General features: G+C 37.9%; 1 protein-coding gene across 10 annotated transcripts in view; it reads right to left on the bottom strand.

Annotated features, from left to right (window-relative positions):
- ENOX2 (ecto-NOX disulfide-thiol exchanger 2) overlaps positions 1 to 22,616 on the bottom strand; it is a 389,024-nt gene that overhangs the window by 45,813 nt on the left and 320,595 nt on the right. For all 10 annotated transcript variants that reach the window (XM_071213203.1, XM_071213206.1, XM_058291492.2 and 7 more), the window contains one exon: positions 4,135 to 4,341. In XM_071213203.1, the coding sequence (XP_071069304.1) occupies positions 4,135 to 4,341 (207 nt within the window). The remainder of the gene's footprint in view (positions 1 to 4,134; positions 4,342 to 22,616) is intronic.

The raw sequence follows: 22,616 nt of genomic DNA on the forward strand, positions 1-22,616 counted from the left end.
GGTACATACAAATGTCAGATTTTATCCAACTGTATTTTTTAAATATGCAAAGTTCACTGTATGTCAATTATACCTCTGTAAGCCTGTTACAAAGCATAATACCTGGTAACCCAAAAACTGCCACAAATTCAAAGAGTAAGAATGAATACATTTTATCAACAAACTTTTCTAGGATCCTTTAAAGTGTACCATTGCACTTTCACAGCCATTTCTCTTATTTGATCATCTCTGCCAGCAGGAAAATTGGGCTATTAATGATTATCTTGCCTATTCTCACAGGACTGTAGAAAGGATCAAATGAGAGAACAGTATAAAAGCTCTATGTAAGCCATGCACAAGATCCTACGGGGTGGGCGAGCTGTTCACAGGCAAGCTCCCAAAGATGCTCCAACTCCAACAGAAAAAAAAGAGATTATTTCTACATTTTCCTAGACCCTTTTCAAAGGAATTTTTTGTTTGTTTTACAATATGGGATAATAGCCATTCAATTCAGGGGATTTCTAGCACTTGTGAACTTTGGCGGGGGAGCAGGTTCAAATTTAAAGGGCAACATTGACTTGTTTTCACATGGCTGACTGTGATCCCCACTCCTTTGACAGTACTGGGAATGTTTCCAGGAGGTGGTCGGTAACAGAGCTGATTTCAATGATGTTTAGATGGATGCCTCCTGAGCAGCATGTCTTCTTTTATGTACAACTGTTCAGGGCTTTTCAAGACATTTAAGTTCTTATTAAAATAGTCTATTGTGTAATGTTCTGTTATCGTTGCTAAGTGCTGTTGAATCTTCAGTAGTTAGATTCTACAGCACTTAGCAACTGTAATAAGCATATTCCACATGTGCCTCCTCCTCTCCTTCTCTGTTACTAACCTACTTTTTGAAACTCTCATTACCTTCTCTCCAGTCTATTACGACAGGATCCTAATTCTCTTCTCCCCTATAATCCATTTTAAACAGAGCTGTCAGATTAATTTTTCAGAAACAATCATCTTCCTTGTTCAAAAATTTCAATAATTTCCTATTACCTGAAGAGGAATGCCAAACTCTTAAGCCTTTAAAACTCTTTTAACAATTGACATTTTCCTCCTCCCCTCAAGTCTACTTACTACATAAAAAATTACCACCTTTGCACTTTTGCTCATGCTGTTTCTATGCCTTATCTCTACACGTGAATTCTTTCTCTTTGTTGAGGAGTTAGTCCAAATGCTACTTTTCTTGATATCCCCACTCAGGAGTAAGAAATACTTTCTCTCTCCTCTGAATTTTCATAAGAAATATGCCTTCTACGGTGCTTCTAACTTTCTATCTCATTATTATTAGCAGCGAGTGTGTTGTTTTAGTGTCTAGAACAGTGCCTGGCACTGAATAAATGTTTGTTTAAAATAAAATGGCCATGGTAGCTGCTGAGGGTAGGGAGAGGGAAGAAGAGACATGATGTGGGGACATTTCCAGGACTTGGAGTTGTCCTGGGTGGTACTGCAGGGAGAGATGCTGGACAATGTATGTCCTGCTGTGGCCCATTGGGTGGACTGGGGGAGAGTGTAAACTACAATGTAAAGCATTATCCATGTGGTACAGCAGTGCTCCAAAATGATTCACCAAATGCAATGAATGTCCCATGATGATGAAAGAGGTTGTTGATTTGGGAGGAGTGGGGTGAGGGGGGCGGGGGCTATATGGGGACCTTGTATATTTTTTGAATGTAACATTTAAAAAAAGAGAGAGAAAAAAATAAATGAAAAGATGACTGCATACAAAACCTTAATTCATTAAGGGCAACAACTTGATTTTACTCATTTTATACTCTGTACAGCACCTAACACAATAGTGTAAGGAAAGAAGTCACTCAAATATGCTTGTTACATGAATGAAGATTCTGCCATGATAAAATGTTTAACATTTGGATGCAATTCTTCCAAACTATTACTCTTAAGTAAGGAAGGAGTTAACTGTTTTATGCCTTTTCCAATTACTCTGTCTTCTGCCTTCTAGAATGGTTTCTTACTGCTCCTATAAATAACAATGCCAATTCAAAATAAAATAAGCAAAGGATCAGTCATGAAACTTTATCTTGAAACTACCTGAAAAGGCAAGTGCCTTTACTTTATAAGATTCAACAGAAATCATTCCAATTACAATTCCTTGCCCCAGATTCTACAAATCTGAACTTTCACAATGAAGAAGAGATTTTATGCAAAGTAGTTCTTACTACCTTCACTGGGAGAACCACAATGTGCTCCCAGTGTGTACACACACACACACACACACACACACACACACGTCACTATCACTCCTGGAAAATACACATTCTACAGTTTGTTAACTTATCTCTTGGCCAAAACCCTTGTCCACACCCCTCAGCCCATCCTCTACCCTGAAATGATATTTATAAAGTGTAAGTCAGATCATGTCACTCTACCTCTTAAAATCCTTCAATGGCCTTCCCTTACATCCAGAATGAAACTCATTATTATGGTAGTATGGGTCAAACTGTGTCTGGAAAAATTATATGTTTAAGTCCTAACCCCTAAGTACCTCAGAACATGACCTTATTTTGAAACAAGGTCATTCCAGATGTAATTAGTTAAGATGAGGTCATACTGGAGTAGGGCAGGCCCTTAACCAAATATTGGTGTCCTTATAAGAAGAGGAAAAGAGACAAGGAGATACAGACACGGAGGAAAGACAGCCATGTGAAGACGGAACAGAGATTGGAGATATCCTGCCACAAGCCAAAGAACACCAAGAATTGCCAGCAACCACCAGAAGCTATGAAGAGGCAGGGAAGGATCCTCTCCTAGAGCCTTCAGAGAGCATGGCCCTGCTGATACCCTGATTTCAGACTTCTGGCCTCAAGAATAGCGAGAGAACAAAATTCTGTTGATTTAAGTCACCCAGTTTGTGGTAATTTGTTATGACAGTCCAGGAAATGAATACACATGGTTTATAAGGCCCAACATGATTTGGCATTGCCTACCTCTCAGACTTCATTTCCCTCTGATGCCCTTCTCTCATTTGTTATGCTCCAGTACACTGACCTTCTATCCTTGGCTTGAACATGCCAAATCCATTTTCATCTCAGGGCCTTTGACTTGCTGTTCCTTATTATTGGGATGCTCTTTCCCCAGATACTCACATGGCAAACCCCTTCACAATGTTTACCTACTCAGAGAAGTGAGTAACCTACTTAGATAAGACTTCCTTTCCTAACACCTTAGGTATCAAAACTCTCCACCTCACCCCAGTCTCACCTCACCCACTCTAGGTGTTAGTTTATTTTACCTACTTTATAGCACTTATCAGTACCTGATATTAACATATTTACAGATATATTTTTCCACCTCCACAGTGCAATCTCCTTGATGTCAGGAAGTCTGTCTTCATATCCCCAGCAGCCTAGCATTCTGCATAACAGTCAATGAATATTTGATAGCTACTTGATTTCCATAACTATTTTTTGAGCATCTGCTTTGTGTCAGGGTATATGCTAGGTCCTGGGGATTCAAAGTTTTTAAAGACACAGTCCTTCACCCTAAGGAGGTCACACTCTGGTGGGGGAAACAGATATGAAAAGAGATAGTTCTAGTATAGTGTAATAGGTGTTATGGTTGGAAGAAGCAATGGGTACTGTGGAAGCATAGAGGAAGAGATGCCTAAATCAGCCTGTGGTAGAGTAGGGAGATGTCAGAGAAAGCTTCCCAGAGGAGGCGTTGCTTGAGCTGGAGCTTCAGGGTGTGAAAATATATGGGTGGGAGAGCCAGGGGCAGGAAAGGTAATTCCAATCATAGGAAAAGGCAAAAAACACCGTGGCATATTCTGGGAGTAGAATTAGTTCAGCATGGTTCAGACATGGTGAGTGAGGGAAGGATTGGGAGATAATCCTGAGAGGAGGGGGAAAGCATATAATCAAGGCCTTTGAATGCCACATATAAGGAGTTTGGAGTTAATTTCATATGCAATTAAGAACCACTGGAGTGCTTTGAAGGAAGAAATGGGGTGGTAACATGCATTTTCCAGTTCTGAAGATAAAAGGGGGTAATATTCAGCTCAAACTTAGTTGCCACAGATGCAAATACACTGATTCCCAATCTCGGCATTGTGCCTAAAGAGCACAATCCTCACAACTAAACACCTACCAGACAGATAAAGTGCTTTGTCCACCATATACTCCTCAGCAAAACGAATGTGACAAAAGTTCTTTTTGCTCTTCCGAATAGCAATGATCTCTCCACACTGTTCGAACATTTCCACGATGATCTGCTCTGTCCCATTCTCAGGCAGGCCTCCCACAAATACTGTTTTGCATCCTGGTGGCCTTTCTCGGGTTGCAGGAGGTGGAAGATCTAAGCAAAAGGGCAAAAGCATTTAAAATTAAAATGTTTGCTTGGGACAGACCTCTTAGAAACCTAACATTTCCTAGAGATAGCTCTAGTGTCTCCAACAAACTTTTCCCTAAAAGTGCCAGAAGTCCAGTAAAACAAAGCACAATGGTCATGGGTTTCTCTAGTGTTGGTTTTGTAGTTGCAAGGATTTATTTTGTGTAATCCATTCTTTTCATTCAGCTCTTAACAATGATTCTCCAAGCTAAATGTTTGGAGAGCTCAACAACCAGTGATTACAGCTCACATGCAAAAATAAATGAGTCTTGGCTTCCAGTTGACCAAGATGGCAGCTAGCTTGAACAACTAGCAAAAACTGACAGAGTCAACTTCCTCAAACTCTGGAAAACATTACAGGGTTGCAGTAACTAGGAAAGTGCCAAATCAATAAAACATAGCTTTAAAAATGGTAGGAGAAGCTCATAGTGCCCTTGCTGGGCCTTCTCCCATTCCTTCCCTAGTTTGGTGTATATGCAATCCACACTCCCATTATGAGTATCTGGCTGTCTTCTGGAGGGAGCAGAGTAATCCTTATATGCACACTGGTATGCCTGAATATTGGAGCTAATATATGGAGTGACAGCCTGAAAGACTAAACCAGCAAAGTCATCTCTGGCTAGCCCTCCCAAAATTTGCCCTGCAGGCAGAAGTATCTTGCAGATAGCTAAAGCAACGTAAGAAACAATTAAGTAAAAAGACCTGGGACAAAGGATTACCTAGTTTAAGTCATACAATAGACACTCAGGAGGGGAGAAAGTCTATTTATACATAGGGAGTAGAGGAGGCATTTGAATTCCTATAGGAGGAATTCCTAAGACCATGAGAAATCACAAACCCTGGAAAAGACACAGGCTCAGAAAAGAGGGATGCGTTTCACATTTGCATTGGGCTGATCTTCTTGAAAGGAGGGTTAAACTCTGTAGAAGAGCACCAGTCAATACAGAGTCAATTTACAAGGACTGTAAAAGCTAATTTTGGGGTTTATTCATTTGTATTTGTCAGATCCTGCCATTCAAGGAAATCTCTGTCATATCACAAACTGGATACAAAATTAAGGAACATTTAGCTCAGGGACTAAATCTCAGAGTCATCACTTAAAAATATTAAAATGCAGACTGTGCAACAAAAGATTACAAGACAGATAAAGAAGCAGGAAATCATAACCTATCCAAATGAATAAGATAAAAATCCAGAAACTATCAATGAAGAAGACCAGATTTTGGATGTACAAGGCAGGGACCTTTAAAAAATCCTTAATATGCTCAAGGAGATAAAGGAAACAGAGAAAGAAGTAAAGGATATCAGGAAAACAATGAATGAATAATATGAGAATCCCAATGAAGAGACATTTTAAAAAGGATCCAGATTGGTGATGTCATCAACATTGTGGCATAAAATATCTCCAGAAAAAGCCTTCGCAGAGACTCAGTGAATAAAAGGACAAATCCCACTTGTTTAGAACTCTGGAAGATGGTAGAGACTGAATAAGTAATCCAGAAACACTGAATTGAAGAAAAAACCATATCAGGTAGTAGAATTCCATCCTGTACCATTGATTAGTTCCCATCCCCCTCCTCACTTGGTCCTATGCACCTTGGGTGTTTCACAGAGGCAGCATGGCCCTGGTTCCTCTGACTGCACAGAGACAAAAGAGTGACCCACAGTAGTGAGTTCAAACTCTACACATATCCAGTAACAGGGACCTAAGACCTAGGCAGAACACATGCCACTGAGGAATGCTGCATATGAATGGGGCCCCAAGGGGGGAAAATAGAAACTGCAATAGAACCCCTGGCAAGAACTGCTGGACCCTCACTAAATCCACTTTCAGTTGTCTAGAACACCTAATCGCTAAATGGATTTTTAAAAGTGATCCACCTTTCTGGAGTGACCATATCTGGCTCCCCACAGTGGGATATCCTAAAGCGGAAGAAACTAGAGGCAGAAAATCCTCACAGAGAAAAGCAGGGGGTTAAGCTTAACTGCTGTAAAATAGGATGGGACCCAGAAATGAGAACTGTAAGAAAAATGGGCCACTGAGTGAGGAAGAGAATACAAACAAATCATAGCTGCTGGGGAGAAAATTCTGCACAAAAACAAACAGCACAGATAAATATTCCCTTAGAATGAACAGAGGAAGGAAGCTTTATCCTGGAGGTGAAACAACTGCATAAAACATCTTAAAAACTGTATCGCATATCCAGAGCAAAAGTCAGATGAAGAAGACCTGAGAAAATCTGAACAGTTAAACACAGGCTATTCTAAATGTCTAGTATAAATTGAACCAAGTGTCAAAGAAATCCTTAGCACAAAGCCAACCAACATAAAACCCTAGACAAGAGGGATAAATGGACCCTCAGAATTAACTCATCAAGATAAAGAGATGCCTAGACATTAGCAATAAATTACAAGCCATACTCAGAAATAAGAAGAAATGGCTCAGTCAAGGGGGAAAAAAAACTAAGTTCAGAGGAGACTCTGAAATTGGAACAAAGAAGCACAGTTGTTCAAATAAATTTCGTAACTCAATTCAAGTAGATCAAGGAAAATATGGCTAAAGAAATAAAGGATATTAAGAAGACAATGTGTGATGTGAGCATAAAGAAGAATTTTTAAGTATAAAAAGAAACAACAGATAGTATGAGAATGAAAGGCAGACTAGTAGAGATTAAAAAGACACTAGAGGAATGTCTCAGATTGTGTGCTTATCTCTTTTCCTGTTTCTTAATGAACTCTTTACTCCCTTGCCTACCATTAAAAAATACACTGGAGATATACAACTGCAGCGTTGATCAAGCAGAAGAAAGAATCAATGAACTAGGAGGCAGGACACTTGAAATCATACAGTCAGAAAAACTGATAAAGAAAATAACAGAAAAAAATTTGAGCAGCTTCTCAGGGATTTGAATAACAGCATGAAGTATACAACATACATGACATGGGTGCCCCAGAAGGAGAAGCGCAGGGAAAAGGGGCAGAAAGAATATTTGAGGAAATCATGGTAGAAAATGTCCCAACTATTATGAAAGACACAGATACACATGTCCAAGAAGCACAACATCCTCCATAAAGGATAAATCCTAATAATCCTACTCCAAGATACATACTAATCAGAATGTAAAATGCCAAAGATAGAGAATACTGAAAAGAGCAAGAGAAAAGTAAATTGTAACATACAAGGGATCCTCAGTAAGATATATCTGCCCATTTCTCATCAGAAACCATGGAGGCAAGAAGGCAGTGGTATGATATATTTAAAGTATTGAAAGAAAAAAACCTGCTAGCCAAAAATTCTTTATCTGGCAAAACTCTTCTTCAAAAATGAGGGTGAGTTTAATATACTCATAAAGAGAACTGAGAAATTTGTCAAAAAGGGACCTGTCCTGCAAGAAATACTAAAGGGAGTTCTGCAGGTTGAAAGGAAAAGATAGGATAGGGTGGCTTGGGTTAGTGTGAAGAAATGAACCCAATAGTACTGTGTCCACAATATACAACTCTACTATTTAATTCATATATGAATCAGAATAAAATTGAACAGGAAAACGGCATATTTCCTGATAAAGGATGTGAAAAATATAAAGTGGTAAAGTGGGACAAAAACAAAAAGAGGGAAACACATCAGAGCAGAGAATGTGTATGCTATCAAAGTTAAGGTGGCATATTTTCAAATTTGTAGGTTATAGACAAAGGTTGTGTAATATAAACCTCAAGGTAACCATAAAGAATGTAGTTTTAAAAGATACAGAAACAGAAATGAGAAAGGGACCAGTAAGACATATCACAAAAGATCAATTATACAGAAAAGGAGGTTGCAATAAAGGGAAAGAGAGACCAAAAAAGATATGACATATAAAAACCAAAGGACAAAAAGGCAGAAGTAAGTAATGCCTTTAGAGTAGCAACACTGAATATTAATGGATTAAATTCTTCAAACAAAAGATGCAGGTTGGCAGAGTGGATTAAAAAGCATGATCGAACTATAAGGAGTTTAAAAGACACCTTAGACCCACAGACACAAACAGGTTGAAAGTAAAAGGATAGAAAAAGATATTCCATGCAAATTATAACCTAAAAAGAGCAGGGGTAGCTATATTAACATCAGAAAAAAATAGATGTCAACTCAAAAGCTGTTGCAAGAGACAAAGAAAGGAAAAAATACAGACCCATTTCTCTAATGAATATAGTTGCAAAAATCCTCATCAAAATACTTGCTAATCAAATCCAAAAGCACATTAAAAGAATTAAAAACCATGATCAAATGGGTTTTATCCCAGATATGCAAGTGTGATTCAATGGAAGAAAATCAATTAGTGTGATAAACTACATTAATAAATTGAAGATGAAAAATCACATGATCCTCTCGGTTGACATAGAAAAAGCATTTGACAAAATACAGCACCATTTCATGATAAAAACACTCTAAAAGGTAGAAATAGAAGCAAGCTTTCTCAACATGTTAAAGTTTATATATGAAAAATCCCAGCTAGCATTTTACTCAACAATGAAAGATTGAAAGCTGAAATGGGGAACAAGACAAAGATGTCCACTGTCACCACTGTTATTCAATATTGTGCTAGAAGTTCTAGCTAAAGCAATTAGGCAAGAAAAAGAAATAAAGGGCACTTAAATAGGAAAGGAAGAAGTAAAAGTTCTACTATTTGCCAACGTTATGATACTATAGCTAGAACATCCTGAAAAAATCTACAAAAAAGCTACTAGAAATAATAGATGAGTTCAGAAATGCGGCAGGATACAAGATTAATATGCAACTATCAGTAGTGTTTCTATACACTACTGATGAGCAATCTGAGGACGAAGTCAGGAAAAAAAAATCCCTTCATAATACCAACTTAAGGACTAAAATATTTAGGAATACACTTAATCAAGTACAAAAAGGACCTGTATTCAGAAAACTACAATACATTGCTAAAAGAAACCAAAAAAGACCTATTATTAATAAATGGAAGTACATTTTGTGTTCATGGGTTGGAAGATTAATATGGCTAAGATGCAAATTCTACCCAAACTGATTTACAGATTCAATGCAATGCCAATAAAAATCCCAACAGACTTTTTTTTGGGAAATGCAAATGACAGTTATGAAATTTATTTGGAAGGGCAAGGGGTCCTGAATTGCCAAAACTGTCTTTAAAATGAAGAACAAAGTTGGAGGACTCTCACTCCCTGACTTTAAAACATATTATTTAGCTATAGTGATAAAAACACCTTGGTATTGGCATAAAGATAGACATACTGACCAATAGAATCAAACCAAGAACTCAGAAATAGACCTTCACATCTAAGAGCAAGTGATTCCTGACAAGGTTTGTCAAGCCCACCCAACTGAGCCAGAACAGTCTATTCAACAAATGGTGCTGGGAGAACTGGATATCCATATCCAAAAGAAAGAAAGAGGACTCCTATCTCATACCTTATACACAAGTTAACTAAAAATGGATCAAGCACCTAAATATAAAAGCTAAAACCACGAAACTCCTGAAAGAAAATGTAGGGAACATCTTCAAGATCTTGTGGTAGGTGGTAGTTTAAATACTTTTGTTCTTTAAAAGACTTTGTTGAGAAAGTAAAAAGGCAGCCTACTCAAAGGGAGAAAATATTTAGAAACCACATATCTGATAAGGCTTTCATATCCATGTTTTATAACATAAAAAGACAACCAACCCAATTTATAAAATGGGCAAAAGACTTAACTAGACATTACTCCAAAAAGGAAATACAAATAGCCAAAAAGCACATGAAAAATGTTTAACTTCACTAGCTATTAGGGAAATGCAGATAAAACTATAATGAGATACCATTTCATACCTTATAAAATGGCCATTATTTAAAAAAAAAACAGAAAACTACAAGTGCTAGAAAATGTAGAGAAACAGGAACACTCCTTCACTGCTGATGGGAATGTAGAATGGTGTAGCCTCTGTGGAAGACGGTTTGACAGTACCTCAAGACACTGAACTGCTTTATGATCCAGCAATCCCATTACTAGGAATATATTCAGAGGAACTGAAAGCAAGGATGTAAACTGATATTTGCACACCAATTTTCATAGCAGCATTATTTACAATTGCTAAAATATGGAAACAGCTCAAGTATTCATCAACTGATAAAGAGATAAAACAAAAATGTGGTATATACATATAATGGAATACTATTCAGCTGTAAGAATAAATGAAGTTGGGATGCATATGACAACATGGATGAACCTTGAGGACATTATGTTGAGGGAAATAAGCCAGACACAAAGGACAAATATTGTATGATCTCATTAATATGAACTAAATACAATAAGTAAACTAATGGAGGTAATCTCCAGAATAGAGGTTACTAGGAGATAGAATGTGAATTGAGAATGGGGGCTGATGCTTAATGTATGTAAATTTTTTAGTAAGTTTCATTACAAAAGTATGGAAATGAATAAAGTTGATGGTAATACATAGTGAGTATAGCTAACACTGCTGATTAATAAATGAGATTGTAATTGAAAGGGGGTAGTCTGGGAAACGGACTTGGCCCAGTGGTTAGGGCGTCCATCTACCACATGGGAGGTCCGTGGTTTAAACCCCAGGCCTCCCTGACCCATGTGGAGCTGGCCCATGCGCAGTGCTAATGCGTTCAAGGAGTGCCGTGCCACGCAGGGGTGTCCCCCGTGTAGGGGAGCCCCACGCACAAGGCACGCATCCCATAAGGAGAGCTGCCCAGCACGAAAGTGCAGCCTGCCCATGAATGGCACTGCACACATGGAGAGCTGACACAACAAGATGATGCAACAAAAAGAGACACAGATTCCTGCGCCGCTGACAACAACAGAAGCAGACAAAGAAACAAGACGTAGCAAATAGACACAAAGAACAGACAACTGGGGTGGTGGGGGGAGGGGAGAGAAATAAATAAATAAATAAAATTTAAAAAAAAAGAAAGGGGGTAGTCTGCAGGTGTAAATGTCAATTGAAAGGAAACTAGAGAATAATTTAGGGAATGTATAACACTGATTTTGGTGGTGGATGAAGATTGTGGTTAATAGCATAAATATAAGAATGTTCTTTTACAAAGTGTTAAGAATATGGTGATACATGGGAAATTACAAGTAATGGAATTTATGGATTATAGTTAACAGAAACGTTTTTGCAGCAATGGCAAAGAAGACATTATATCAATTCTAAGAGACAACAATGGGTAGGTATAAGGGGGTATGAGATTTTTCCTTTTGGTGTAATGAAAACTTCCTAAAACTGACTGAGGTGATGACAGCACAACTCTGTGATATAAATGAGAGCCACTGAGTGCACACTTTGAATGGAATTTGCAAAACATGGAGAGGTATAATGCAGGGAATCCAGTGGTGGAAGATGAACTGTGGTTAACATAATAGGGCAAATATGATGATGTTCTTTCATGAATATTAATACAGGGTGGTAAAAATTGGGTGGGTTGGGGGAAAAATACACCAAATATAAGATATGGGCTATAGTTAGTAACAATATTTTGATGATGATCTTTCATAGTTTGTAATAAATATTTCACAACAATCAAGGCTTTGTGGTGGAGTGATTAAAAGGGAGCCCTGTATGATGACATACATGCTTGTTTTGTAAGCTTACAACTTTTATATTGGGGATTTTATTTAGGGTAAATGCTTACAGTTCCAAGGCCATGAAATGTCCAAATCAATGTATACCATCAGAGATGCTTTCTCAGTAAAGTCAGCTACTAGTGATCCTGGGGTCCTGTCATGTAGCGAAGATAGTGGCCAATCTTTGCTGAGGTCCCTGCCTTCCCCTCCAGAATCTATCATCTCCTGAAGCTCAGCTGTGGGCAATCAGGTACTGGGCTTTCTCTTCAGCCTTGAATTGCTCTGTGGGCTCAGCATTTCCGGGGCCTTGTGATTAAGTTTTGGCTGCTAGAGCTCCTCAAGTCCTCTCTCACACTGCAGGATCAAAAATGGCCACTTCCTTTTTCTGTGTCTCCATTTATATAAGGCCCAGCAAAAGGGTGGAAACCCAACCTGTGTCATGCCTCACTAGCGTAGTATAATCAAAAGGTTTTCATACACACAGGAATGGATTAGTTCAAAAACAATCTTCTGCGATTCACAAAATCCAAACTGTTGCAGGATGCAAAAGACTTGTACATGGAAAACTACAAAATATTGCTAAAAGAAATCAAAGAAGAACCAAATGAATGGAAGGATATCCCTGTTCATGGTTTGGAAGACTAAATATCAGTAATATGTCAATTCTACCAAAAGTAATTTACAGATCCAATGCAATCCAAGTCAAAATTCCATCAGCCTTCTTTGCAGAAATGTAAAAGCCAATTATCAAAGTTATATGGAAGGAAAGGGTAAAGGGTCATTAATAGCCAAAAACATCTTATATAAGAACAATGTTGGAAGACTCACAAGTCCCAATTTTAAAACTTATGACAAAGCCAACGTACTCAGAACAACATGATACTGGCATGAGGACAGACATATATACCAATGAAATCAAATCAAAGAGTTCATTGATAAACCCTCATATCTATGGTAAATTGACTTTTGACAAAGGTTCCAAGCCCACACAATGGGGAAAGAACAGTCTCTTGAACAAAGTGCTGGGAATACTGGACGTCAATATCCCAAAGAATGAAGGTGGACCCACACCTCACAATACATAGAAAATTTAAATTCAAAATGCACCAAAGACCTAAATATAAGAACCAAAACTATCAAACTCCTGGAGGAAAAGATAACATATACAGGACCTTGTTTTACATAGTGGTTTCTTAGACTTTATACCAAAACATGAGCAACAAAACAAAAAATAGATAAATGGGACTTCATCATGAAAGTAAAATACAACCTACAGAATGGGTGAAAATATTTGGAAACCATATATCACATAAGGGTTTGATATCCAGAATATATAAAGATATCATACAACTCAACAACCAAAGGACAAATAATTCCATTTAAATATGTGCACAAGGGGGGTGGGGTATGTGGGAACCTCTTATATTTTTTAATGTAACATTTTTTTGTGATTTATGAATCTTAAAAAGACAATTTAATAAAAAAATTTTAAAAATTCAAAAAAATAAAAATTAAAAATAAATAAATATGTGCACAAAACTTGAATAGACACTTATCCCAAGAAGATATCCAATAAGCACATGAAAAGATGGTCAACATCATTAGTCATAAGGGAAATGTAAATCAAAACCACAATGAGATACCACATCATGCCCGCTGGAATAGCTACTATTAAAATAACATTTCTGGTCAGAATGTAAAATGGTGCAGCCACAATGGAATACAGCTTGGCAGCTCCTCAGAACATTAACTATAGAATTACCATATGATCTTGCAATCCCAATTTAGGTACTTACCCAAAAGAATTGAAAGCTAGGTGTGATGGTTAGGCTATTGTGTCAACTCGGCCAGGTAACTGTGCCCAGCTGTTTGGTCAAGCAAGCATTGGGCTAACTGTAATACAAGGGCATTTATGGACTTTAGTCACCATTGATTTTACTGAAGTGGTAAATTATAGATAGCTGATTACAATTACATCAATCAGGGAGATTGCCATCAGCAATGAGTGAAGCTTTATCCAATCAGTTGAATGCCTTAAAAAGGGAAGTGTATGGATTAGAGTGGACTTACTGGTGTTCTGCTGGGGAACTATTGTGATTAGTAAGGGAAGAAATTGTAGTAGTGATGTGGAGAGGGTGGCCACAGTGGCTGCTGATGGTCGGGAGAGGGAAGAAGAGATATGGTGTGGGGGCATTTTCAGGATTTGGAGTTGTCCTAGGTGGTACTACAGGGATGGATGCTGGATGTTGTGTGTCCTGTCATGACCCACTGGGTGGACTGGGGGAGAGTGTGGACTACAATGTGGGCCACTGTCCATGTGCTGCAGCGATTCTCCAGAATGTATTCGCCGGGTTCAGTGGATGTGCCCCAATGATGGAAGAGTTTGTTGATGTGGGAGGGGTGGCGTGGGTGGGGTGGGTGGTATATGGGGACCTCATATTTTTTTAATGTAACATTTAAAAGAAAATAAAGAAGAAGAAAAAAAGAGAAGTGATTTCAGCATTAAGAGAGAATTTCCCAGCTCGTCTTTGCACAGCCAACATCTGCCAGAACTCATCAAGAACCTTCACTGGACTTTCATTGGAGCACCCAGTTGCAGCCTGCCTGCAGAACCTGGACTTGTGCATCCCCATGGTCACGTGACAACATGGATAAAATCTGGAGCCATCACATTGTGTGAAATAAGTCAGAAAAATGGACAAATAATTACTCTATGATCTCAGTGATATGAAATAATTAACATAAGTAAATTCAAAGAGTCCAAAACTAAAATACATGTTTTCAGGGGCCAGGGTAGGAATAGGGAATGAGTAGCTAAACCTTAATTGGTGATATCATGATGTTTCTGATCAGTCCCTCCCATAATTGCATCACTGTCCGTCACTAGAAGGTGGCCAAAACTTTTTATATTGCTGTATTATCTGTCAAGATTTCTGCAGTTTACATTTAAAAACTGGTTCACTTTATCACAAGGGCAACAAGTGACTAATGGTGCATACCGATCTTTGTATTTCCCTTCAGCTAGTTATAGCTATGGCTCTTATGTGCTTTGTAACCTATTACACAGAAAGCAACAGAAGATTTAAGGGGAGTGCTATCAGTTGTCAAAGCACAAAATGGGAGTCTCTTGAGGGTTTTTTGTTTTACATCTTTTCATTAAGACTGGAATTAAGCTTACCTATAAACTATTGGTAATTTAAGTTTCTTCTGTGTCATTCAGTGCAAAACTGTCTAATTTGGAAACAAATGTATGTTATAAAAAATAAAGACTTAGGCACTATTCAAAAAAAAGCTTAATTGGTTCAGAATTTCTGTTTGGGGTGATGGGATGTTTTGGTAGTAGATCATGATGATGGTAACACAAAATTGTCAATATTATTAACAACATGGAATTATATATTTGAATGTGATTAAAAGGGAAATTTTAGGCTGAATATGAATAGAACAAAAATTAAGTAACAAAGTAAAACCATAGAACTGTACAACCAACACAGTGAATTCTAATGTAAACCATGAACTTCATATAAATAGTAAAATTATAATAATATTTTCATCAATTATAACAAGGTACTGACTAATGCAAAGTGTTAATAATAGGGAGGACTGTGTAAGTGAGGTGGGTATAAGGGAACTTTGTTTTCTCTGCAAGATTTTTCTGTAAACCCATAATTTCTCTAATATCAAAGAAAATAGCATAGAAGACCAAAGATCAAAAGAACAAAAGATTAAATGTAAAAAAAAAAAGTCTTAGAGAATAGGCCAAGGTCTATTGACTTTTATCTAAGTTGGCAAGCAGCTGATTTGGGAGCTTCCTTGGATATCAGCATCTCTAGCTTCCTCACTTTGCCACTACTTTTTATTGCTGTGGCTCAGAATAATCAGTTCCTTGTGATACCCTCCTTCCCTCTATTAGTCAATTAAAGGAGTACAGGAATTCAGGGTACTTGTAAATTTTGTTAGCTTTTAAAATGTCTGTGATTTCGGGAGCTTATTGTATTGGGTTTTGTTCCATATGAGAGGTTTAGAGAGAAAGAAAAGATAACCCAGTGAGTAGAAAACTGAAAGTTTTAGTCATGGCCACTGGATAAGATGGTATTTCAGCTAAAAAGTGGAAGATCAAGCCAGAATTTGCTTGAGACATGCTTCTTAATTTGCAAGGACTGGAAAGGAGTCTAGACATCACACTTCCAGTGATTCTCAATTCTGGTGGCACATTAAAACCAACCTGGGTGTTAGAAAAACAAACAACTAATTCCTGGGCCCCACCCTTACGAGTATGATTTTATTAATATATTGTGGTCTGGTCATTGGTTTTGTTTTGTTTTTTAAGCTTCTCAGATAATTCTAATATACCACTAGGGTTGAAAACTACTGACTTAGTCTAAACCTCTAGCATTATAGAGGAAAGCCCTTAGCAGTGAGGTCAAGTGACTTATTCAAGGTTACCACATTAAATAGAAAGAGAAGGTTCATGAATTTTGAGCAAGTAAACCAGGATTTAAATATTTTTTAAAAATATATTATTTATTTATTTTTAAAAGATACTTAGATTACATAAAACGTTACATAAGGATTTAAATCTTAATTTAGTTTTCTCTGAGAATCTTGGCTTTTTTCTATCTGTAAAATAGGGAATATTATTCTCTATGTTGTAGAGTAGTTGTTGCAGGATAATTCATAATAGATTATCTATATTGCATGTGTTATAATGCCTAGTACTGGATAGGTTCCCAGTAAATAGTAATCATGATAGTGTTATTATTATTTACTATTATGGAACCCAGGTTTCCTAATTCCCAATCTGGGGCTTGTAAAGTCCTACCTCAAGTCTGGAGTGGAGTGGTAGCTAAGGCCCAGACTTCTAAAATCCTTGCTTTGCCCAGATCTTTAGAGAAGGCTGGGATTGGGAAGGAAGAATTTTTATGAAGAGAGGAACCTACAGCTGTGAAGATACGTATGACTACTGGCCATGGAAAAAAAATCCAGTCACTGACCACGGAGATAAAGAATTTTCAAGAGCATTAATATAGATAGAGCTATGCTTTCAAATCCAAGGCTTTAGAATAAAATCCTGCTTTAGAAGAAAAGTCTTCTAAAATTTGCTCTTTAAAGGAATTCCATGGTAAAGAATCCTTGTGTGATGCAAATAATCACTTTTTAAAATATTACTTAAATTTGCTTAGTTTGGTCTACATTTAGGTAGACCATGGAAAGACTCAGAGGAATGTCTGGTGACTGCTTCAGTTACACAAAACACAGAATATGCAAAAGCTCCTTTTTCTGACTACATTTGTGATATTTTAATATTCTGTGATGGTCGCCACCCTATTTAGATGCTGTGATTTTTCTGCATTGACTGTCTGCTGAGTAAAGGAACATAAAAGCCAGTAAGAGTAGGGTCAAGAATTTACTTATTTTCCTTAGCTAAAGGTAGAAAGCCTCTTTGATAAAATTTACTAAGATTTAACTATATGCCACTAAGCAAGGCAATGGGCTGCACAATCTTCCTTAATGGATAGTATCTGTACTTTAATTAACAGCTCAAATCACTTTGTTGTCTGGAGCTGATTTTCTAATTTCACTGAACTGCAGAGATCTGGGCACAGTAATGATAGTGCCGTAGGAAAGCAAATTCAAAATTCACCTGTTAATCAGGTAATGTACCATGCTCTTGTAATATCCCAATAACCATTTATGATGGAGAAGAAAACTTCCTTATAAGAATATTCAAGAGAACTGGGGAAGGAACTCTTCTCTCTGGAAATGGAAGAGGAGCTTCTGGCACTTCTAATTACATCCACATGTCCGTTTTGGGGAGCTGTTGGGGATAAAACATTCAGATCAGAGCTACTACTGATCTCTGAGAAGTGAAGCAAAGAGCAGCACCAATTGTATCTTGCTTCCCAAAGGAACAACACAGATTACTCAGCTAGTTTGCCAGAATTGACATTCTGTAAAGTCTTTGAGTTGATGTAATTAGAAAGTCCAAGATTGAAGGCTTCCTAGATAATCAGCAAGGGTCAGATTTTTAAAAAATGCATTCCCAACTGATTGGAAATAATTGGAAGGTTCTCTAATTCTCTTTATATAACTCAGCCCTGGGAGCCCAAATGGGGTCCAACTATCTTGTGATGGTAATATGAAAAAGTTACTCTTTCTGACTTCTCGGTGTTTTCTTATGTGACTGGACAAATGAGGCAGAGGACAGTCCATTCTTGATTTATAATTCATTGTTATTTCACAGTAGACTCAAAGATGCCGTTGAAGAATAATAGCTAAAGTAAAAAATCTTGGCAAAACTGACTTCTCTGGAAGTGGTTTTTCTGGAGAGATCGTGCTGTCCTTTTCTTTTACCATCAACGGAAAGCTGCTAATTGGTAATTCAGTAACTCTTTGATAGCCACCTGGTGAAAAAATAGAACTGTGTTCCAGAGAGCTTTCTTTTCCCAAATCCTCAATTCCTGGGAGTTGGAGGATGTTTCTTCTGGGACTATCGGTACTCATCATTTATCTTTAAGGGACTGGTGCTCAGTTTGTTCCAGTCTCGTTTGATCCATTGAATTTTTAGATTAGAAATTATTTTGGCCTAGTCTAGAATAGAGAGGTTACGTTACTTATCCAAGATCTCATGGCTATTTAGTGGCAGAGTGATGGTACCTGAAACTAAGCCTGTCTTACTTTGGAGTTCACTTAGCCATTATGTTATACTGGCTGCTCCAGGGAAGGTACAACACTCTATGTGACACCTATCAATTTGCTCTTGCTTTTCCTAATACATTTTGAGGGGCTTTTGCTTATGCCAATAATTATTATGGTAGCTACATTTTAAATGTAAAGAATTATAATTTTAGAGCTGGACGAAACTGTAAAGGTAATCTAACCCAAAGTCCTCCTTTTACCCAACAAAGAAATTGAGACCCACGGTGGTTATGTGACTAGCCCAAGATCTTTTGGCTAGTTAGTGACAGAGCTGGGAGCAGAACACAGTTCTTTTGACTTCTGGTTTGGAAGTTTGTCCACTATACTATGATACCAATTTTTTGCACATTTGATGTAGATTAATCTAGGAAAGACTAATGGGCAACTGACTATATGTGTCTGAAACTCAAGAGAGACAGATGGACTGAAAATACAGATTTGGAAGTTATTAGCAAAGAGTGATAACTACTCTATATTCTCTTGGTTTGCTTTTTAGATCTCTTACCCTGCCTTCTCAGTTTCCTGTAATCCTTGCCTCTCTCACTACCTTCCTGATTCTATCATTCAACAAATATTTATTGTACACCTAATCTTTGTCAGCTAATTTTCTAAGTGCTTTGGGATACATCAGTGACTAAAACAGACAGTCCCTTCCTTTGTGGGGTTTTACATCCTATTGAGGGGGGAGAGTGACAGTAAATATAATAATTAATGTAATGGGTAAATTACATAGTTTGTTAAGGTAAAAGGTGTTATGTAAAAATAGAGAGGATAAGTAGGACTGATAGTGCTATACAGAGGGCTCCAATTTTAAATATGTTGTCAGGATCACTGAGAAGGTAACAGTTGAGCAAAGACTTGAAGGAGATAAGGGAGTTAATCATGCAGGTATTTAGGGGAAGACTGTTACAGGCAGAAGGAAGAAACAGGGCAAAGAATCTCTCCCTATGAGGGGAGAGTGTCTGGTATGATCCAATGTGATTGGAACAGGATGAATAATGGGAAGGAGAGTAGTAGATGAGCTCAAGGAGATAATGGACATAGGGGGCATATCATATAGTGCTTTGTGTGCCATTAAAAGGACTTTGGCCTTTATTCTGAGTGACTAGAAGAGTGAAATGATCAAACTTATAAATAGGATCATTCTGCCTGCTCTGTTAAAAATAGATTTTATAACCAGGTAGGTTACTAGAATAGTTTAGAAAATGAAACATAGGGACTATAAACTGGGTCATAGCAATGGTTATAATGAGAGAAGAAGGGTTCAAAAATATATTTTAAGGTAGACCCAATAGAATTTTCTAACAGATAAGATGTGGTATATGAGGGAAAGAAAGGAGGCAGTTATCACTAACTCATATGGGGAAGGATGTTAGTGGAGCAGGTTTGGGGGCAAAGATTAGTTTAATTTTGAACATATTACGTTTGAGATGTCCATTTTACATCCAAGGAAAGATGTAAATATTACTAGTGATTTTAAACAAGGGGCATTTTGATAGAGTACAGGTAGGGGCAAAAGCATGAATGAAGTAGATTTAAGAGAGGAGAGGAGAAGAACTGGAAACAGCTAGTCTATATTAAGTCTTGCAAGCAGTTTTGTTACTAAGAGGTATATAAAAATGCATACTCTTTTTCTTTTAAATGTTGGAGTTCCTCAGAGTACTGTACTTGGTCTTCTCTCTTTGATTCTAGGTGGTCTCATCCATTCTTTTACCTTCAAGCTACCTAATATTTCAAGTAGCATGAAGGGGTCAATAGTACTAAATATAGCAGAGAGATAAAGCAACTTAAGTATCCATTGAATTTAGTACCCAATATTTAAGTGGAAATGCATTAGAGTGATTAATCACTATTTCAATTACAGTACCTTCCATGTGGAAGTCTTCCAGGAGAGGATAGACTTAGAAATGGGCTGGAGAGGGGTATGAGGTCAGGAAGCAGTTAAACCTGACTGGACTCTAAAGGGTAGGTAGGTGACAAGGAGAAATGACTGACTGAAGACAGTCACATGAAGGAGATTAGGGAAAAGCCTTTGAGGCCAGGATTTGAACTCTGAATTTGTGGACAATGGGAGCCTGAGGACAATTTCATATGTGACAATCACCTGGATGAAGTGTTAGGTGGGAAAGGGGAAGGTATTGAGGGTAAAGATGCTTTCTAATAAAGTAACAGGGCTTGGAAGTAGACTAGATAGGTGCACAAAGAGATTTTGAGAGTCCCTGAATCTAAGGACTGTATTGCTGAGAAGGACGTCAGAGGCCATTAAGTATAAGAGAAAATGCTAGAGACCAGCAGGAGCAAGTAGTGGGGTTTCTAATCAAGGCCTAGTGTGATGGGATTGATAGGCTCTAGAGAGGACAAGAGGTCCAGTCACACCAAATTCTTGTTCTTCCTATCTTATCATGCTCTTCCTATTTCACTTTCACAAAGTCAAATCTTAGGACTTGTTAACAAATGAAAAACATAAAAAATTGGCATCTTTGGCACATTTTCAGGACAGAACTAAGGGAGGCATCACCATTAGTGTTTTCTCCACCCAATTAATCCAAGCCTGCTTTTAATAACATTCTAGTCCTGAAAATGATGTAGAACATCAGTTTACTTTAAGATGTGCCAGAAGTGTTACTTTTGAATTCAATTCCAAGCCGGATTCCTTCCTAGAAGCCTGTACTTTACTGGCACTAATGGCCCTGTCCGCATGCTTAACACAAAGATGAATACCTAAAGGATTGAACCTTCAAGGTAAAATGTTTCCCTCCCACTCTCAGTGATGCTTCCAACTCAAAACTTAGAAAACATGGCTGCAGGTGGGGAAAGATGAAATGTATTTAAGAGATATCAGTTTCTTTCACTAGAGACTATCAAAAGTTATACCCTCTTTAAACTACATATTTTTACATTCATTTAAAAACTATTTAGGGTAGCAGATTTGGCTCAACAGATAGGGCATCGGCCTACCACAGGGAGGTCCAGGGTTCAAACCCAGGGCCTCTTGACCCATGTGATGAGCTGGCCCACACACAGTGCTGATGCGCTCAAGGAGTCCCATGCCATGCAGGAGTGTCCCCGCATAGGAGAGTAGCACGTGCAAGGAGTGCACCCCGTAAGGAGAGCCACCCAGTGCAAAAAAAGTGCAGCCTGTCCAGCAGTGGTGCCACACACACCGAGAGCTGACACATCAAGATGACACAACAAAAAGAGACACAGATTCCCGGTGCTGCTGACAAGAATGCAAGTGGACACAGAAGAATACACAGTGAATGGACACAGAGAGCAGACAACTGGCAGTGGGGGTGGGCAGGGAAGGGGAGAAAAATAAAAAATAAATCTTTAAAAACTATTAAATGATGTGGTCTATGTGTTATAGATAAAACATCTGTGCTATTCTTTGGAAATTTAGAAACTAAGCATTCTAAGAAGTTATCTACTGTACCCAACCTAGACATTACAGGTTGTGAGCCATCCTGTTAGCTTTGACTTGATCAAGACAATAAAAGCCAAGTGCAGGGTGATTATGATAGATGAATGATAAAATCAGCAGGAAAAAAGGTTGAGACAATTTTCATTGCTGCTACATTTTAACTGGAATATGGCCACTGTGTACTTACAAATGTTTAAGAGACTCCTATTTTTTATTGACAGGCTATATCCCTAGATCATTTCCACATGAACTGCATTGGCTGGAAAGCTGCAAGTAGTTTGACTTAGTCTCAATATTCCTCTTTGCCCTCATAGTAAGTTGACCAGCACATTACCAAATTGTAGTCTATCAGTTGAATGGCAATAGTTGGAGAGATATGTGAATAGCTGGGAGCAGTGGAAGATTCTTAGTATCAATGGTATATTCATGTGTTGCCTTAGGTAGGCTCAGACCACACTCTATTTCTGCCATTACCAGCACATGAGCCAGGTCTGAAAAGTAGGGCCTGCAAATGGCAGTGCAGTGTGT

The sequence above is a fragment of the Dasypus novemcinctus genome, chromosome X (genome assembly GCF_030445035.2).
Source record: "Dasypus novemcinctus isolate mDasNov1 chromosome X, mDasNov1.1.hap2, whole genome shotgun sequence".
NCBI classification, from domain to species: Eukaryota; Metazoa; Chordata; class Mammalia; order Cingulata; family Dasypodidae; genus Dasypus; species Dasypus novemcinctus.